The 15,914-nt window shown below is 39.3% G+C and overlaps 1 protein-coding gene across 2 annotated transcripts in view; it reads left to right on the top strand.

Moving 5' to 3' along the window:
* The first annotated feature begins 3,272 nt into the window (after positions 1-3,272).
* The window catches only part of LOC108773785 (ras-related protein Rab-37), a 79,412-nt gene continuing 66,770 nt past the window's right edge, over positions 3,273-15,914 (top strand). Inside the window, exons 1-3 of one of the 2 annotated variants that reach the window (XM_018539718.1) lie at positions 3,273-3,342; positions 8,845-8,953; positions 11,438-11,716. In XM_018539718.1, the coding sequence (XP_018395220.1) occupies positions 8,885-8,953; positions 11,438-11,716 (348 nt within the window). In that variant the 5' untranslated portion in view covers positions 3,273-3,342; positions 8,845-8,884. Of the gene's footprint in view, positions 3,343-8,844; positions 8,954-11,437; positions 11,717-15,914 lie in introns of those variants that run through there. The other variant, XM_018539719.1, reaches the window with a different exon arrangement.

Raw genomic sequence — 15,914 nt, 5'->3', positions numbered from 1 at the left:
GAAAATTTTATATTCTCACACACACAAGAGACGACTTCTGAAACAGACAAATGAAACAGTAAAAATGGGTTATAAACCTAAAGTCTGAAGTGATGTTTTATAGTTTGCAGTATATTAAGTAACGAACAATTTTCTCGAAGTATATCATTAAGTGTACACGCTTCAGCTCTCAGCATAGATCTTTTTTTATCAGATATTATTAACGATATAGCGATAAAAATAAAAAGTAAAATTTCTGAAATTTTAATTCTTTTATTGTTTTAAAAGAGATTTTACCGCAATGGTAATATCGTTTCGGTTAAATAATAGGTATAAACACAACAGCGGATTACTAATGATTTGTAAATTTGAATTTTTCGCCAATACTAATTAAATAATTATCTTAGTACATCTATTTATTTCAAGCTGCCTATTTATTTTGCTAAAGAATATTATGATTTGAAAGCACGTAATTGTATGTCAATTTATTGATATGAACGTGCAGCTGTGAGTGTGACTTGAGCAAAACTGCATATTACGACTATTACACGAAGCATTCGCGAAATCTTAATCTTTCGTGAGAGTTTCGTCTAAACCATAATGTTTTCTTTCTTTATTTTCATTTCGTCCGCAGTGTGGCGGAATAAAAAGTTAAGCGGTCGTATGTGTTTCAATGCGATCGTACATCGTCGACTTCTCTTCGAGATCTCTTCGCCGCGCCGCGGATCCCGCCTGCTTGCCTGTTTGCTTGTAGTAAAATCTGCATCATGCAATCGCAGCACAGTTGTTTGTTTATATGTATACATAATGTATCTGCTGAATTGCGTAACGAAATAACGAAATCGTTGTTATGAGAGAGAGAAGGAGAGGAACGATGTGTCGAACAGCGATTGGAAGGAACGGCCGAAAATGGCGGTCATGCCGTTGTTGAATTCTAGAAACTACGGGTTCGGCCCTCGCTTCTACTACGCCGATTGGCCGATTCGTTCTTGGTCCTCGCAGGGGGTCGAAGTCACTTCCTGCCGTGCTGGAGAAGCGTCGCCATCCTGTGGTGAGTTTCCAAAGTACGGAAAGCCCCTGCACGCAAGCGAATTATTCATCAAATCCACCCTCCGCGCCTGACCCTTCACCCTCCTCGGCGAGTTTCTACCTATTTCGGGGCTGAGGGGTTGGTAATTTCTGGCAGGAGCGCGATTTTATCGGCCGCGAATACGCGAGGGTTAACTTGTGCAAAAGCTCGCAGAGGGATGACGATGGCTCTGCTTGTCTCTCGAAGGAGCATTTTATCTATTTGAAAAATTAATAAATTTGTAAAACTAAATATTTTTTCACATTTCGCACAGCTAGGTTTCTTCTGTCTAAATAATTTATCAGAATTAGATCCGATATCACACACACGTGAATCCATGGTTATTTTCTTTGCTACTTGCTTTAATAACGCGAAAGGATACAGTAAAATCAACAATTATCTTTGCAATGGAGATATGGTTGAAACTTATTTTACAGTTGCAATGTTGATATACGATTTTATACCGTACTGATTTGTTTGATAATGAAATTTTCAGAAAATTGGTAAATTTTATTATACATATTGGATATTGGAAGAACTTCTTAAATGTGATAATGAAATATCCCAGAGAGCTTTAAAAAATTACAAAATAATTATTTAACATCTGCTTCCCAAATAGCTTTGGAAAACTACAGGGCGGTTATTCTCATCCGAAGTCATACATAATTCATGATGAAATGGTATTAAATTAACACGAGACGTTCACAGTGTTTTTAAACTCGATCTGTGCAAAGATAATGCTTCGATTTCAAAGCACTTTTGAGCTTTAAAAATCATAAAATATATATATAGTGTGATGCATGAAATCAAATGCATTCGGAAAAATCTAGTACTTCTCCTGTCTTTTAAGGAAGAAAATAATCTTTAATTAGTGAATAATTAAAAATAAACTTAATTACCTTAACAGATTATATTTTCACGGAAAACTCATTTTTATTCATCGCTAAGAAATACTCTTGCGAAGTTGTTTTATTCATTACTGTGTTTCTATTATTTTATCATTATTTTTATTTGCGAATGCTGTTGTTGCATTTTGTTGACATCAACAGAAAAGCAATTAGTAGAGCTCAATTTATATAAACAGATATGACAAAGAAAAGGATTTGCAGAAGATAATGATCTATCCAGAAAGCTTTGTTTTACAATAAGAATGCTATCTGCAAATGAATTTATTTTTTAATGTTCTCATTGTTTTGTTATAAGTATATGATTTTTTAAAAATGTTTTTCGCACTTAATTTTTTTTTGTTTCATTTTTTTAAACAGTTTAATTCAAATAGGAAAGAAAGTTTTGATGACAATACCTGGGAAGAAATGATTCCCATTTCTGAGCTTAATACTGTATCGCATTTCACGAGTTTGAATCATTTATCATTGTTATTTGGTCGTATGAATGTAAGATTAAATTTAATCTCGGTTTACTTTACTGTTTGTCCTTCCTGAGAATTAGAAAAAGATACGCAATAAATGGAGCCGAAAGATTAAAGTTGATCTTACATTGGTGGATTCAGAAAATCATCAACTTTACGTGTCCGACCACGTGCGCTCACGCATTCGATAACGCAACATGTACATACGCGATGACGTAACGATAAGCGTGCGAGAGAAAGAGAGAGTGAGAAAGAGGGGTGGGAGGGAGACGTGCGCGATATTGCAGCGAAGTAACGAGTCGACAACACAACTACGACGCGATGACGCTGCGGGTTGCGCTTGCGTGCGCCCTCGTTCTTTCTTCTCGTGCACACACGCACACACGCGTGTGGGCGCGCGCGCGCGCGCGCTCGCACCCTTCCGTCGTCTTTCACGCTCTTTGCACCCCCGCAGGGATACATCTCACGGAAACTGGCATCGCCTCCGCGTTTGCGATGCAGTACACACAATCAGCGGTGCTCCACCTTGTTCCACTGCGCTACCGTCAGACAGCTGCGCGACTACCATGACTGTCGCGAGTGTGCGTCGATCAGGCCTGTGTGTTGTCACGTGACGACGACGACGACGGACACTTCGTCGCCGACGAAGCTTATTCTTGAGTCTCGAAGGGTGGAGGCCAGCCTTATCCTCCCGAGAGTGCCGCGAACTACCGCGCCGACGTAACACCGTGCACTGCATCCAACTGTCTCGGATCCACGGGGCGAAATACGAGATTTATTCGTCCGAGGGCAGCGTGACGACGTAAATACACGGCGAGATCGATAAGGAAATACGTGGAAGCTCGTGGAGGTTCCCGTGTTTCGTCTGTCGTTTCGTCGGCCGTTCATGGGAAAAGTGGGTCGACCTACCGCACGCTGGTGGAAGGTGAGTGTGGCTCCGTCGCGTCGTTACGTCATTGCTGTGTTATCGGGCAGAGTGGAGTCGCGTTATCGGGGAAACGGCGTGGCGGCGAGCCAAAGGTAGTAGCGCGATCGTATAGGCTCCGCGGTGACAGGACTCCGCTTTACGTAGTGTAGGTGTGTCAACGTGCGATTTCCGATTGGGGTGGTGCGTGCGCGTTGTCGCTGCGAATTCCAACAGCGCGCGCCAGTAGGGGGTGCAGGTCCACCGAGAAGGTAGGGTCAATTAGAATAATTACGGATTAATTGAATCGTGTGACGTCATCCTTCGCGTTTCTACCCAGTTATCCTTTTATATTCTTCTTTAACATTTAAAAGCGTAACACCTATAAATGTATCTGGGTGAAATTTCTGAACGTGATTTTAAGTGAACTTTTTGGCGCGTCGCGCTTTCAAAACTCGCGAGCGCAGCTGTCACTCTCGGCAATCTTACGCTCGTTTTCATTCGTTGAGAAACATCCCGATGCCGCGTAATCGATTTTGTTAGGGACCAGTGCACGACCGATGGTATATCCGATAGTTACTTCGGGGTAATTTCCCGACAGAAATATCCGGCGAAGATGCATTCCGCGCGATAGCGTTTAGTACAGGTGAGATTTAATCTCCGCGCTGTTTGCCACGTAATGCTATCATGTGCACGCGCGTATTACTGGAAATAGAAGTACGTAATGTTAATATGCGACCTTGGCGTCCACTGTCGATAGAGCAGCACGCACATAGGGACGAGCATAGACTTTCATAATGGCATTTAATCAATATCGAAGCGTTATTTCAAAGTCACCGCCTATGCCCACCGCATATCTTCTCGACAGAAGCGTAGAAATAATGCGAGAGGACTGAGCGAGCTTAATTAACAATATTTAACCTTTTACAATTCATTTTCTATATCACTTAATATTCTATAATTTAATTATTTTTAAGTTATTTGTGAAGTGCTTTTAAGAGTATCAGTTATAATTCTTGTTCTGACTTTTAATGCTTTTCATAGTTTAATTAGACAGTGAAGTTTTTTCAAAAGAGAGCAACAATATGTGAAGATACGTTTATATATTTTGTAATTGTGATTGTTTCCGACAATGCGCATGTGCAGTGAAAAGTGTAACAAGTAGTCGAGCATTCATAACTCCAGTTCAGGCGTTTGACCGAGTTTCTGTTCTTTACAACATAGTTTTATTTTTTTGTTTTTTCATTTAAATGTAAAATAAACAAATATTCACAGGAATAAAATTAATAATCAAATAGACCGCTATGTAATTAAATCAAATAAGCAAAGCAGAGCCAAATATTGTGAAATTAGAACTTAATATCTAATATTTTCATATATGTATATATGAATTTTAAATGCATTCCAATTTTATACAAACTGCGATTACTGTCGGACTTGAAAAACGCAATCATAAATGTTGAAATAATATAAATTAAATTGTTTATTTAATAATGATATTAATAAGCATGTTAAATAAAACATTGTAAAGATTGTCTTACAAAAAATCTATTAATGATAAAATGTTGCTTTCTCGAGTTCTTCAATAGCTTCTTTGAGATGCAAGGAAGTGTAGTATAAGAAAGTAATCTTTGGCTCTCGTAACTATTACGATCACTTCCTTTACTTCCTTATTTCGCTAATCGTGATTCTGCGCACGATTGATCGTAGGGAAATCTCCCTGCGGGTCGGTAACTAGACTACTAGATACTGAACAAGAAATAATTTATTATGCCGACAGAATTTGCGGTTAAAAGTCGCGATCTACGACCACATCGTATAGATGCAGATTAGAAAGCACTGATCGCGGGTGCGCTGCGCGAGGTCGTGGACGTGACTTCGAAATGACGATAACAATAGGACTCGATGTAATCTCTCGTTCCCAGAGATGTTACATGCCATCGTTAATTTCGTATCCCCGATCGCGATAACCTACACGACGCACACGGATCGTATACGCGGATAAATCAATATATCTAAAGGAGGTCATCGTATAAAAAAATTTTAGTTGTAAACTTGCAGAATTGCATAATGCATATAATACATAAGAGAATCAACTAAGATTAGAATTCTTTTTTTTTTCCTTTCATTTCACAGAAAGAGAAATTTTCAATCGTTGGATTCTTTCATGTATTGTGCGATATGTGTTAGGCAAAATTTTATGCTGCGGAATATAATTGCTAAAAGTTGTAAATAAGTCGATCATTTACAATCAAGAGTATGATCTTACACTAAAGAAAAAATTGCCTGCTGTATATAGCTTATAAAACATGGCATAGTATTTTCATTGGCTGCAACAGCCAGTTTTTGATTGCGTTAACCTATTCACAATGTAAATATAGGACTAACGTAACCAAAAGTTCGAGCAAAAATTGGCTGTCGCAATAAATTAAAAATGCTATGCCCCATATTCAACCAGTCTTTTTTCAATGCAGTCAATAAAAATTAATCATTGCAGCGGTTTTTCTTTTTCGGTGTACGTTTTTTTTTTTTAGATTGGTCGACCGATTGATCAATATGCTTACACGATCTTACGATTACGATAATTTTTTACGTGGATGGTTGACGCCATGATTTCGCAGCCACAACTGTGCGTCGAGAAAAGGATATCTCTAGGAGATATTTGCAATGTGGACGAGCGGTTGTTGCGTAATCATTTAACGCGATCGATAAACTGGCTATAGTAATTTGCGTCGCGCGACAATTTCGCCGCGTGTGTAAACATAATGAAAGCGTGACGCGCGCGGACTCGTAAAACAAATAAGAGGGCGGCGATGTAGGTGGGGAATATATACGAAGCCGTAGCTAAATATAGAAAGAGCGCTTTTATGGTACGCGCGATCGTGCCGCGAGGACTCGAACGATCCGACGGACCCCGATGGCCTTTAGGTACTCGATCGGAGGCTCGCTCTCATTAAGGCCAGCGCGAGCATCGTGCAATCAAATTCTCCATGCGATTTCGTAGCACGAGATACGACATCGCCGGCGCGATTCCGCGAAGCCGAAGTGCACGGTCCCGTTTTATTCGTGCGTGGCGTTTTCTGCCAATGCGGGAACCGATTGATGAAATAAACGAGATTTGTTGGAAATCGCGTCGTTAATTAACGAAATTATTATACAATTATACGCGACGTTAAAAATTGTAGAATTTTTGTTTGTAACGTGATGATTTTTTTTTCTTACAGTTATCGTATTTGACTACTTAAAAGATTATGGTGCGTGATGAATGTGATGTTTAAAAAAAATTTCTGACATTTTTTATACGAAAATTTTTAGGTAGCTAAAAATTTGTATAATTGGCACTACGATATCTTAAATTGTAGATAAAAAAGAAATTTTAAAAAAACTGAATTTTTCTCTATATTGATCATTGAAGGTTCACTTACATTCTTTACTTCAAACAAAACGGTTAAAATTAGATGTAGTTTTCGTAGTTAATACGGGTTAATAAATATGACAATAAGAGTATTCACACACTTTTAGAACATGAGTAATAAAAAAATATTGCATTTATTGACGAATCGTACTTTCTAAAATTGTCAAAGATCTGAAACATTTAAATTATCGCTATGTATATTGATGGATCACTAAACCACTAATATATATTAATTGAATACTAAACCACTAATAAAATCTATTTTGCACGAACATCTTTACAAATTATATCGATAACTTTATCGATTAAAATAATGACATCCTTTGTTCCTCGAGCGTGAATTCTACTAATGTTTCCGGCCATGAGTACGTTTCGCTCGACTGGCCGTGAAGATCGGAGAAGAAACCAGGAGACCGAGAAAGCGTACTGAGTATCAACTTCAAGGGCAAATAATTTCCCTAGAAAATCAACGATGCATTCTACTAGAAAAGCCGCTTTTTACTCCGATCTTATAGTTGCTCCGTATTTGTCGAGTCAGTTCTGTTACTTTATGACGATTCGAGAGGCTTAACTTAAGCTGAAATCGATAAAAAATTATACAATTTCAGATTTGACATTATTCGAGAAAAAGATCTCAAAAAATTTATTATGAAAAGATTGCCTATATGAGTTTGGAAAGTATGACGAATTGCTTTCAGTTTCGATCTATTTAATCTGTGAACTTATAATTACGTGCATAATTATTATTAGAGGTCCCAGCGGCATTATATCCGATTGGTCTCGGCAAAGGAAATAAAAATGCTCCTTTGTCTCCCTTTTTCGGACAGTCAGCCAGCCGATCGGTCGGTCGCCGAAAGATCGAGCGGCCAGATAAGCGAATCGCCTGCTTCCCGATCCGCAACGGATGATCGGCCGGCGAGAAGTGCGTGAAAGGTAACGTGGGCGGGTGGAACTTATTGCGGTGGGTAGACCACAATCGAGAGAGAACGTGTGACAGAGATGAAGAGCGTGCCGGTCTCTCTGATCGTGCGCGTGACAAAGAGGCCGAAGAACCGCAATGGCGCGAGTGAGAGAGAGAGCGAGAGAGCGCGGGAGACAAACGATGAAGCGAAGCGTGAAGATGTTACGGGTGAAAGAGTGAGCGAGAACGAATGGAAGAGTAGTAGTCCTCTGTTGTCGGACGTGTGACGAACGACACTCGAATGTGGTTAGGCTAAGTGTGCGTGCACCTGAGAGGGATAGAATGTCACGCGGGACGTTTTATATGTGGTGTATATTATACGTGTGAATGTGTGAAGATGATGCGTGCGCGATTGTATGTGAAGTTCGGCGATGCTTGGGGAGAAAAGGACGATGAGAAAGCACACGTGTTGAGGAAGGGAGAGGAAAGAACGGGATGGTAGAACGAGCGTATAGGAAACGTAGAACGCGTTAGGCTGTAAAATGTGATGAAGAACGGGGAGAAAGAGAGAAAAAGCGGGAGAGGAAAAACGAGTACTCCCGAAAGAGAAATGGCATCGTCCTGATGGAGTGTCGATAGAATGAGAGATAGAGAGTTGCCCTCGCGAGCGCTTATTGTAATGTTGCGTGAAAATGCGCGCGTGTTGCGTGACTGCGGGTCGAAGGAGGGTTGAAATTGAATGGGTAGAACCACTTCATCGAATTCAGGCAGGGTGGAGAACTTTGCAGAGTACAGTTTCTCGATTTTCCTCGACCCGGGATCACAATTGACGCGATCGAAATGCATACATATATCTTCTATAGTTGAACTTTGATCTTGTGAAGCAAACTTGCTCTCTTCGAGCAAATTTACACTTGAACTAAAATCGATCGTCTAGAACTATGATAACGCCTTTGTATAAACTTTTCGCAGAAGAGGGACTTATAAAAGAATCGAGAGATAGAATCTGATCTTTTTAAAATGCATTATAATGAAATGCTTGGAAGATTTATGAAAGTAATAATGAAGCAACTAATCTTATTTTCAAAACATTGTAGGGAAGAGAATATTTTTTTGATTTGCACAGTTTTACATTATAATTTTTTAATCTTGTTATCTTCATTGATTGAATAGATTATACTAACGGATAGCATCTTGCTGTTTGCAGTTATCTAATGAGAGACGATATTCGTATTTAGAAGAGCACGATGAGAGGTGGTGCTGGTGATGGTGATGGTCCAAACACGGTTACTGTTCCCGCTTCGGCATCCGTTAACGTAAGTATAATACATGTATCTACCCTTAATGTACATAGTGACTTGCGCGATTGAATAAGTATAACATGTGTTATAAAAAATTAATTAAAAAACCTGCCCTGTTTTATGGATATTTGAATTTTTAAATAATATACAAATTGTCGAGATTTGATAAAAAATGTTAAAACATTTGATTCAGTCTGTATAACTGTGAATTTATTCTTGGGAGAATCGATCGACCACGCGAGGTGTCGTGGTATCGCGGCGGTGCGGTACTTTCGCAACCCAATTATCGCTGCCGGCTTTATCACCGGTATATGGGCAACCGTCAGTTGAGTAATGAGCATGGAGAACCGGTGCAACAAGTATCCCAAGAGTCCGGTAGTCGTACACAGGTCACCATCGATCGTATTCGATTAAGCGTCTGGCTCGATCAATAGTGCACTTCTAAAGCTGTAATTTCCATCTCCTTTTTTTGCTTCACTGGTTCTTGTTCTTTATACACACCGAAACAGATCATTTCGTATCTCGGTCATCCATTAACAAAATTGCTTTTCCAAGTCAATATACCTATATATATATCTGCGCACAAATGCGTTTATTCTAATACTATTGATAAAATCCTGTTAAATAATAAAAAATAACTTCCTAATTGAAACAGAAGTAGTCATTTTTTTAAATTTTTGGACGCTGTATACGAATCCGATCTTCACAATTTTAACGTGAAAAAGCAAATGGACATTGAATTTGTATTCAACATCCAAAAAATTATGGAAAATGATTAATCTTGTTATAGTGTTTTTTTTTTCCCAGAACAGTATAATTTATAAATATATTTTTTGTACGTTAACCTGTTACATACATGAAAACAAATCTATTTAATGGTTGAACTGATTTCAAAAGTTGCACGCCACGTGACATCTCAGGGGTGGGATTAATGAAGGTCTAACACTGGGGTAAAATGAAATAGAAGACAATTATTTCGGAAGGGAAACGATGTTGGGATAATGCACGTATTCATTACCATAACATTTCAGTTACTTTGTCCCATCATACTGTTGCGGGATTCAACTGTGGAATATAAAGTATAAATTAATTCAAATCTCAAGATTAGTGAACAATTCTGCAAAACCAATATTATTTTATATTGTATATATGGTAAAATAGAAAGTAAGAGAGAAAAGGGATCGGGAAAAATAGGGGAAAAATTTTGTTACACATACATATTATACAAAATGTATTACGATTTTATGCGATGTATAGAATAAAATACACAGAACACGCACGCAGAATGACCGAAACATATTTTTACTTTCATATAAAATATATTCCGATAGAAAATAAAGCGATGTTAAATTCATAATACCAATCGAGATACGAGACGTAATGCAACGATGATAATAGTAATCCGCTGCGACGCTATCATTTGTACGCGCTATCGATAAAGGCCATTAAGGCGCGCAACGTGAAGAATCGAAGTAGTCAGACGTCGCTAAAGTAACCTTCACGGAGTGTATCCGCTAAAATATTCAGCGGGGAGCTGGCTACCCGGGAGATTATATCGGTGCCTCTTCGCAGGGAACAGTGCGAACCATAAATCATGTATGCCAGTTGCTTTCCACCATGTAAATTTATCGATTCCACGCGAGCCCTTTCAATTTCAAGAGACGCTGCCGACGTTACGACTAAGACGTCACGAACACGTCTACGACGAGTCTTTTACCTTATCGTATACATGGAAGACGGTCAAGTACTTGAATGAATTAAAAGTCCTCGTGACAATTTTCGTCTGTGATTGACTCCAGGGTGCTGTACGCGAATAAGTGAGCGCATTCGCGACTCCATAAAGGTTCAGCTGGCACCTATCTTCATGTCACTTTATGATGGCGCGCAACCATGTAGTGATCTAGCTACTACATCGGAGCCGTCGGGGACTAACTACTAATTGGCTTTAAGTACTACACAAGGCCGTGGCGTTACGGCACGGACTTTGGAGATGGAGATGTCGGTCGATCGAAGGACAGTTATTTCAGCATTCGCTGCGCGGCAATGGCATTTACGGAGAGCATCCGCCGAACTGGTTTCTCCGGTAGGCTTCGATAATGCGACAAGCGGCACTCGTTTCGCGGAAAGTTACTGTAGGTAGAAAGACCGCGAACGCGATTTCTTCGCGACCGATACGACACTCGAAAACGATCAAAGGGATTGTGTATATATATATAATTACAGAGGAGAATATATATATACATTGTATAGCGTATATTGTGGATTTTCTCGATCATTCGTTTAAACTTTTGTGAGAATTGTGTACTACTGAGATTTGAGTAGCTATAAATACTATTCTTATTATATCTTAAGATATAATAAGATATTTTATTATATAATAATATGTATATTAATATTAAAGTGGGTAATTTTTAATAAACTATGTTTATATGTTGATCAGTGATATTGAACACATTCAGAAATGTTCAAAGACGCTTTTACGTTCATTATGATTTGCAGTTTTTGACAACCGAGGATAGCATGAGCGACGACGTATTCGAAATGGACGACGATCGCTCTTCTACTATCACGAATGTCGTTTCCGGAGGTCTCACGCCCGCAAGCATAGAGCGACCCTTCGAGAAGACACCCTCACCTACCGGATACCGCGATTATAAGCCACCTGCCGAGGTACTGAGTAACAACTACAGCACGACTTTTAAGACAACGAGTGACTTCGATAGCGTAAGAAGCTCTTTGAAGAAGGACCAAGAGAGAGATGATAATTTCGCGCACAAGGTACGTCACGTACTCAAGTACTCTCTAAAGCTTTTAATATGCTAATCTCATTCTGAAGAGTGAAATCTCATTGTATTAAAGATTAAAAATTGAGCCACTCTTTATCAAAACGGCTTAATTTTGTACTCTTTATCGGGTGAAATTCCACTCCAAAGAATTTCGAGGGTATTATTGTTAACATCCTGAAAGAGAGGGATCCCTTCATTCTTTTATACATTAATTCAAAGGGAATTTCTTTTTATATATTAATATATCGAGGGGCACTTCGTTTTTTGTTTTTTTTTCTGAAGTTTCTTTCATGATAAATCATATCTCGAGCTGATACGCGCAATTCGGCAGCAAACCGACTCGTCGTTGATCGGTAGATCACCACGCTTCCGAGATGCAATGGGATTAACCTTGCCTTCCGTGCCAAGGACAAGCCGACCTCTCCCTCGGTAAACCCGTGGAATAATGATCGGGAATGCCAGAGAGGTCCGTGGTAGCTGTGGTACGGCCCCCGAGACGATTCCCCCGTCCTTCATTTTGCATCTTCGTTCTCTTCTTTGCTCCTGTCCGCTCCTCACGGCTTCTCTCTCCCGTCTTCTCCCCATCTTTTTCTTCGCTTCATCACGTCCTTCTCTGCGCCTCGTTCGCGAGCTTCCAGCTCGTAAGATTCCTCTGTCTTCGCCGCCTTCTTATCTGCTCGTTCGTCGTCTTCATTCGCATCCGGTGGAACGCGATTCGCGGATAACGCGCGTTAGATAACACCTGTAGCGTCTTAAGCTTTGTCTTATAAATTTGATCGTCCAAGAAACAACGATCTTTCTCAATTACGTACATTTCTGCACTCAATTTTACTCTTCTTTAAAGCTACGGTCTTTAGATATACTTAAAAAATTTCGCTTAATTTTTCGTATATGAACAATATATGCGAATGCAAGTGTGAAGTTAAACAAAGCACGATAACTACGGCGATAACAAGAGAAAGTATAGGCATTATCAATATATAATGCAGTAAAGAAAAGGGCGAACGTTAGACATATTTCTAAATATTATAACAGCAAATTCTTAATTATCTTGACAATATTGTAAGACCAAGATGGTTAAATATTTCAATAACAAAACTCTCAGCATAATTTGTAGCGTAATTGATAATTCTTATCGATAATGAATAATTACATGCGATATATCACACGATGCAGGACGAATATTTCACTGCACTGACAAGCTCCTAGATCTATGGGGTCTGAATTTTCGATCAGTTTCAGCTGAGATCGACCGGGAGCGATAACGTTTCACGCGACGGGCGCTAAATATAGGACGCGGATCGGGGCCTCCGTCACACTTTTCCGCGCGTGACATTTAATTTTATGTTGCGAGCCGTATACGCGACTCAACGCGCAATAAAGTAGAACCCAGAAGCCATCGAGCATTTTTTTCCCGGCCGTCCCGCTGCAATTAAGGAGAGGGTTCTCTCTCGTGACTGCTCAACGTGGAACGGAAGAGCGGCGGGAGGGGAAGCCAGAGAGGGGCGGCGGGCTTGAATAAGCTACTACACAGGGGGACCAAGTAAAACCGGTAGGGGGTCTACCGTCTCTCGAGCCGGTTCTTGCCTTGCACTTTCTTCGGCCGTCCGGGCACCTCGTCAGTACTCACTTCGTACCGCCTATAAAGGATAATTGAAGACCCCGCGCACAGCAACCAGCTTGATTTTTGCAGATTCTCCCTGAGAAGGGGAAGATAAATATCGTATTAAGGGAACTGTGCGTAGCCTTTCCCCTCTTTTCCCACCCACGTGCCTTTCATCTTGTTCTGCGTTCAACGGCCTCGATTCTACTCCGTCCGCACACGTTCTGATAAGTTCCGACAGAGACGTATTGTTTCGTAAAAAATTTTGCATGCATTATACATACATTTCAAACTTCGAACTATCGCTCTCGAATGATTGCTGCGGGGATCGAGATCGGTTTTCCGAGATTTGCTGGCAAGAGATGTGCGTATTTTTTTCTCTCTTTTTACGATACAGCACGCACACTCGGTTGAAACTCGGCTAGACAACGCACCGCACACTGACCTCAACGACGACGCGGTTGTGCATCTGGCGGGCTCGCGCAGTCGCATACCAATTGAGTTAGCGGCCGTGTGGTAATGCAGAAAGACGGCGGGAGGATGAAGCGGTGAGACCAACAGCATGTACACGTAGACAGCGAGGCATTCCGTTTGTGGGGTGAGCTATCTCGTCGGTCGATTTCCGGTTTTGGTCCACGATTCTTCGATGTCGCTAATGAAGAATACCTGCCGAAATCGTAATTTTTTAAATCGAGAAACTGGTCCGCGCAATTTTCTGTTTGAAAATAAAATCGCAAGAGTCTTGAATTTTATCAAACAAGAAGAAGAAGAATCCTATTTTTAGTCGAAGCGAATTTTACTTGCGAACTGCAAATGTGTTTTTCAATGCTATAAATGTATAAATATATTTTTTATTCTATACGTGCGTCGATTCGCAATTGTAAACTGAAGTTGGAAATAACATCACAAATTACATTGATTATCAATTTTAATAATGGTGTTAATAAGCATCTTAAAACTATTATTGCCAGAGATATTACCTCAATTGGATTATTAAAGTTTCGCTTAAAGTCAACGAAAACTTGAAATTAATTTTATTTTTGTAAGTGATGTAGACGGTCTTGAGCGAAACACTCAGAGAAGAATTTTTATCAAAAAACGCACATAAATATTTTTATTGTTGCTGTTAATACACTGTTGTGAGCGAGACGTACGATAAAAACCATGATGGAAAGAGGAGAATGAAACTGCTGCGACCACATCCACCGCGAGAAATTGCAACGTCCTTCGCGGTTTTACGGTTGCCGCAAGGAAGATGCGCGATCTTTCCGCGTATGGAACCGCATTTGCTCGTTAGATCTCGTGTCGGTCGTGACAATCGTACGCCATTGCGTCCCGGAAACGGCGCGACGGATTCCTCGATAAGAGGACTCACGCTTGTAGATACACAGCCGTGATTATAGTAATCCAGGGACGATAACCTCGATGATAAAACGAAATAATAAAATTCCTTGTGAATGTCACTTGCTTCACACTTGGAATCTTCGGAATGTTTATCAGAAAATTGTACGTTTTCCTAAGATATTGATCGATAATACTTTTTATCGAGGAATATGACTGTAACGGATGACTCCTTGTGGTTGACAAAGATACAGAAGGAAAACGTGAACATTAAAATAGAATTTCGTTTAAACAATAAATAAGTTGAGCAAACATGATTAGATTCGTTCTCAAGAATATTAAATCTCAACAAAGTTACCTTTAAAAAAAAAAAAAAAAGAAATAAAGGCGCCAAGAAAATGTATTCCTTTCGCAATTGGCGCAATTTAAAGATTTTATTTCATTTTTTGTATACTGTAATAATATATGTAACGATTTTTTGTGAGGCGAGCACTCACACTTTGGCGCCTTTTTCCTCTTTTTTTTAAAAAGGTAATTTTGTTGATATCACGCATTTTTTTTTTAATGTTAAATATCTCTTATAAATCTATATCTCTCATTATATATGTATATTACATACGTACATATATATTATATTATATGTATACATATATATTATTCTTATTATATTTTTTTTAAAGACGTATTTTTGAGATAATTTTATGATGAAAATTTTAATATAAAAATAAGGCTATAATAGTTTTCAAATTAATCGCAATTAAATGTCGCTAATCACACAATTGACACTTCGCGCGCTCTGACATGACGAATTGCGCTATAAGCAAAAAATGATAAACATATTCACGACATGTCTTTAATAATCGTAATTATAATATAATAATATATGTAATATTTGTTTACGACAGATGTTTTTCCTGTGATTTTGAATATAAGGAATATATCAAATTTCCATTTCTCTCTTTCTCGTCAATTCGTAGAAAATAAATATCTTTCCTGTTTATGATCTTGTCTTCAAAGAGAGGACAAATTAGCTCTTTAATAGTGCGCGAATGCTTAATGTAATTCCAAACTTTGTAAATCGTCTCCCTACCTCTCTGTCTCTTTCTCTTTCCTTTGATGGCGTCGAGTTTGTTTCATTTGCAAGGAACGCGCGTGGCGGTATTTTCGATCGCACTTGGACTTGAGTTCATTTTGTGCTTGGCTGATTCAATCCCGTTTGGTAATAATCTAACCACCCGCAGCTGTT

The sequence above is a fragment of the Cyphomyrmex costatus genome, unplaced genomic scaffold (assembly GCF_001594065.2).
Source record: "Cyphomyrmex costatus isolate MS0001 unplaced genomic scaffold, Ccosl1.0 scaffold219, whole genome shotgun sequence".
Classification (NCBI taxonomy): domain Eukaryota; kingdom Metazoa; phylum Arthropoda; class Insecta; order Hymenoptera; family Formicidae; genus Cyphomyrmex; species Cyphomyrmex costatus.
Note: the sequence above shows the minus strand (reverse complement) of the source record. Positions and strands in the feature narration are given on the sequence as shown.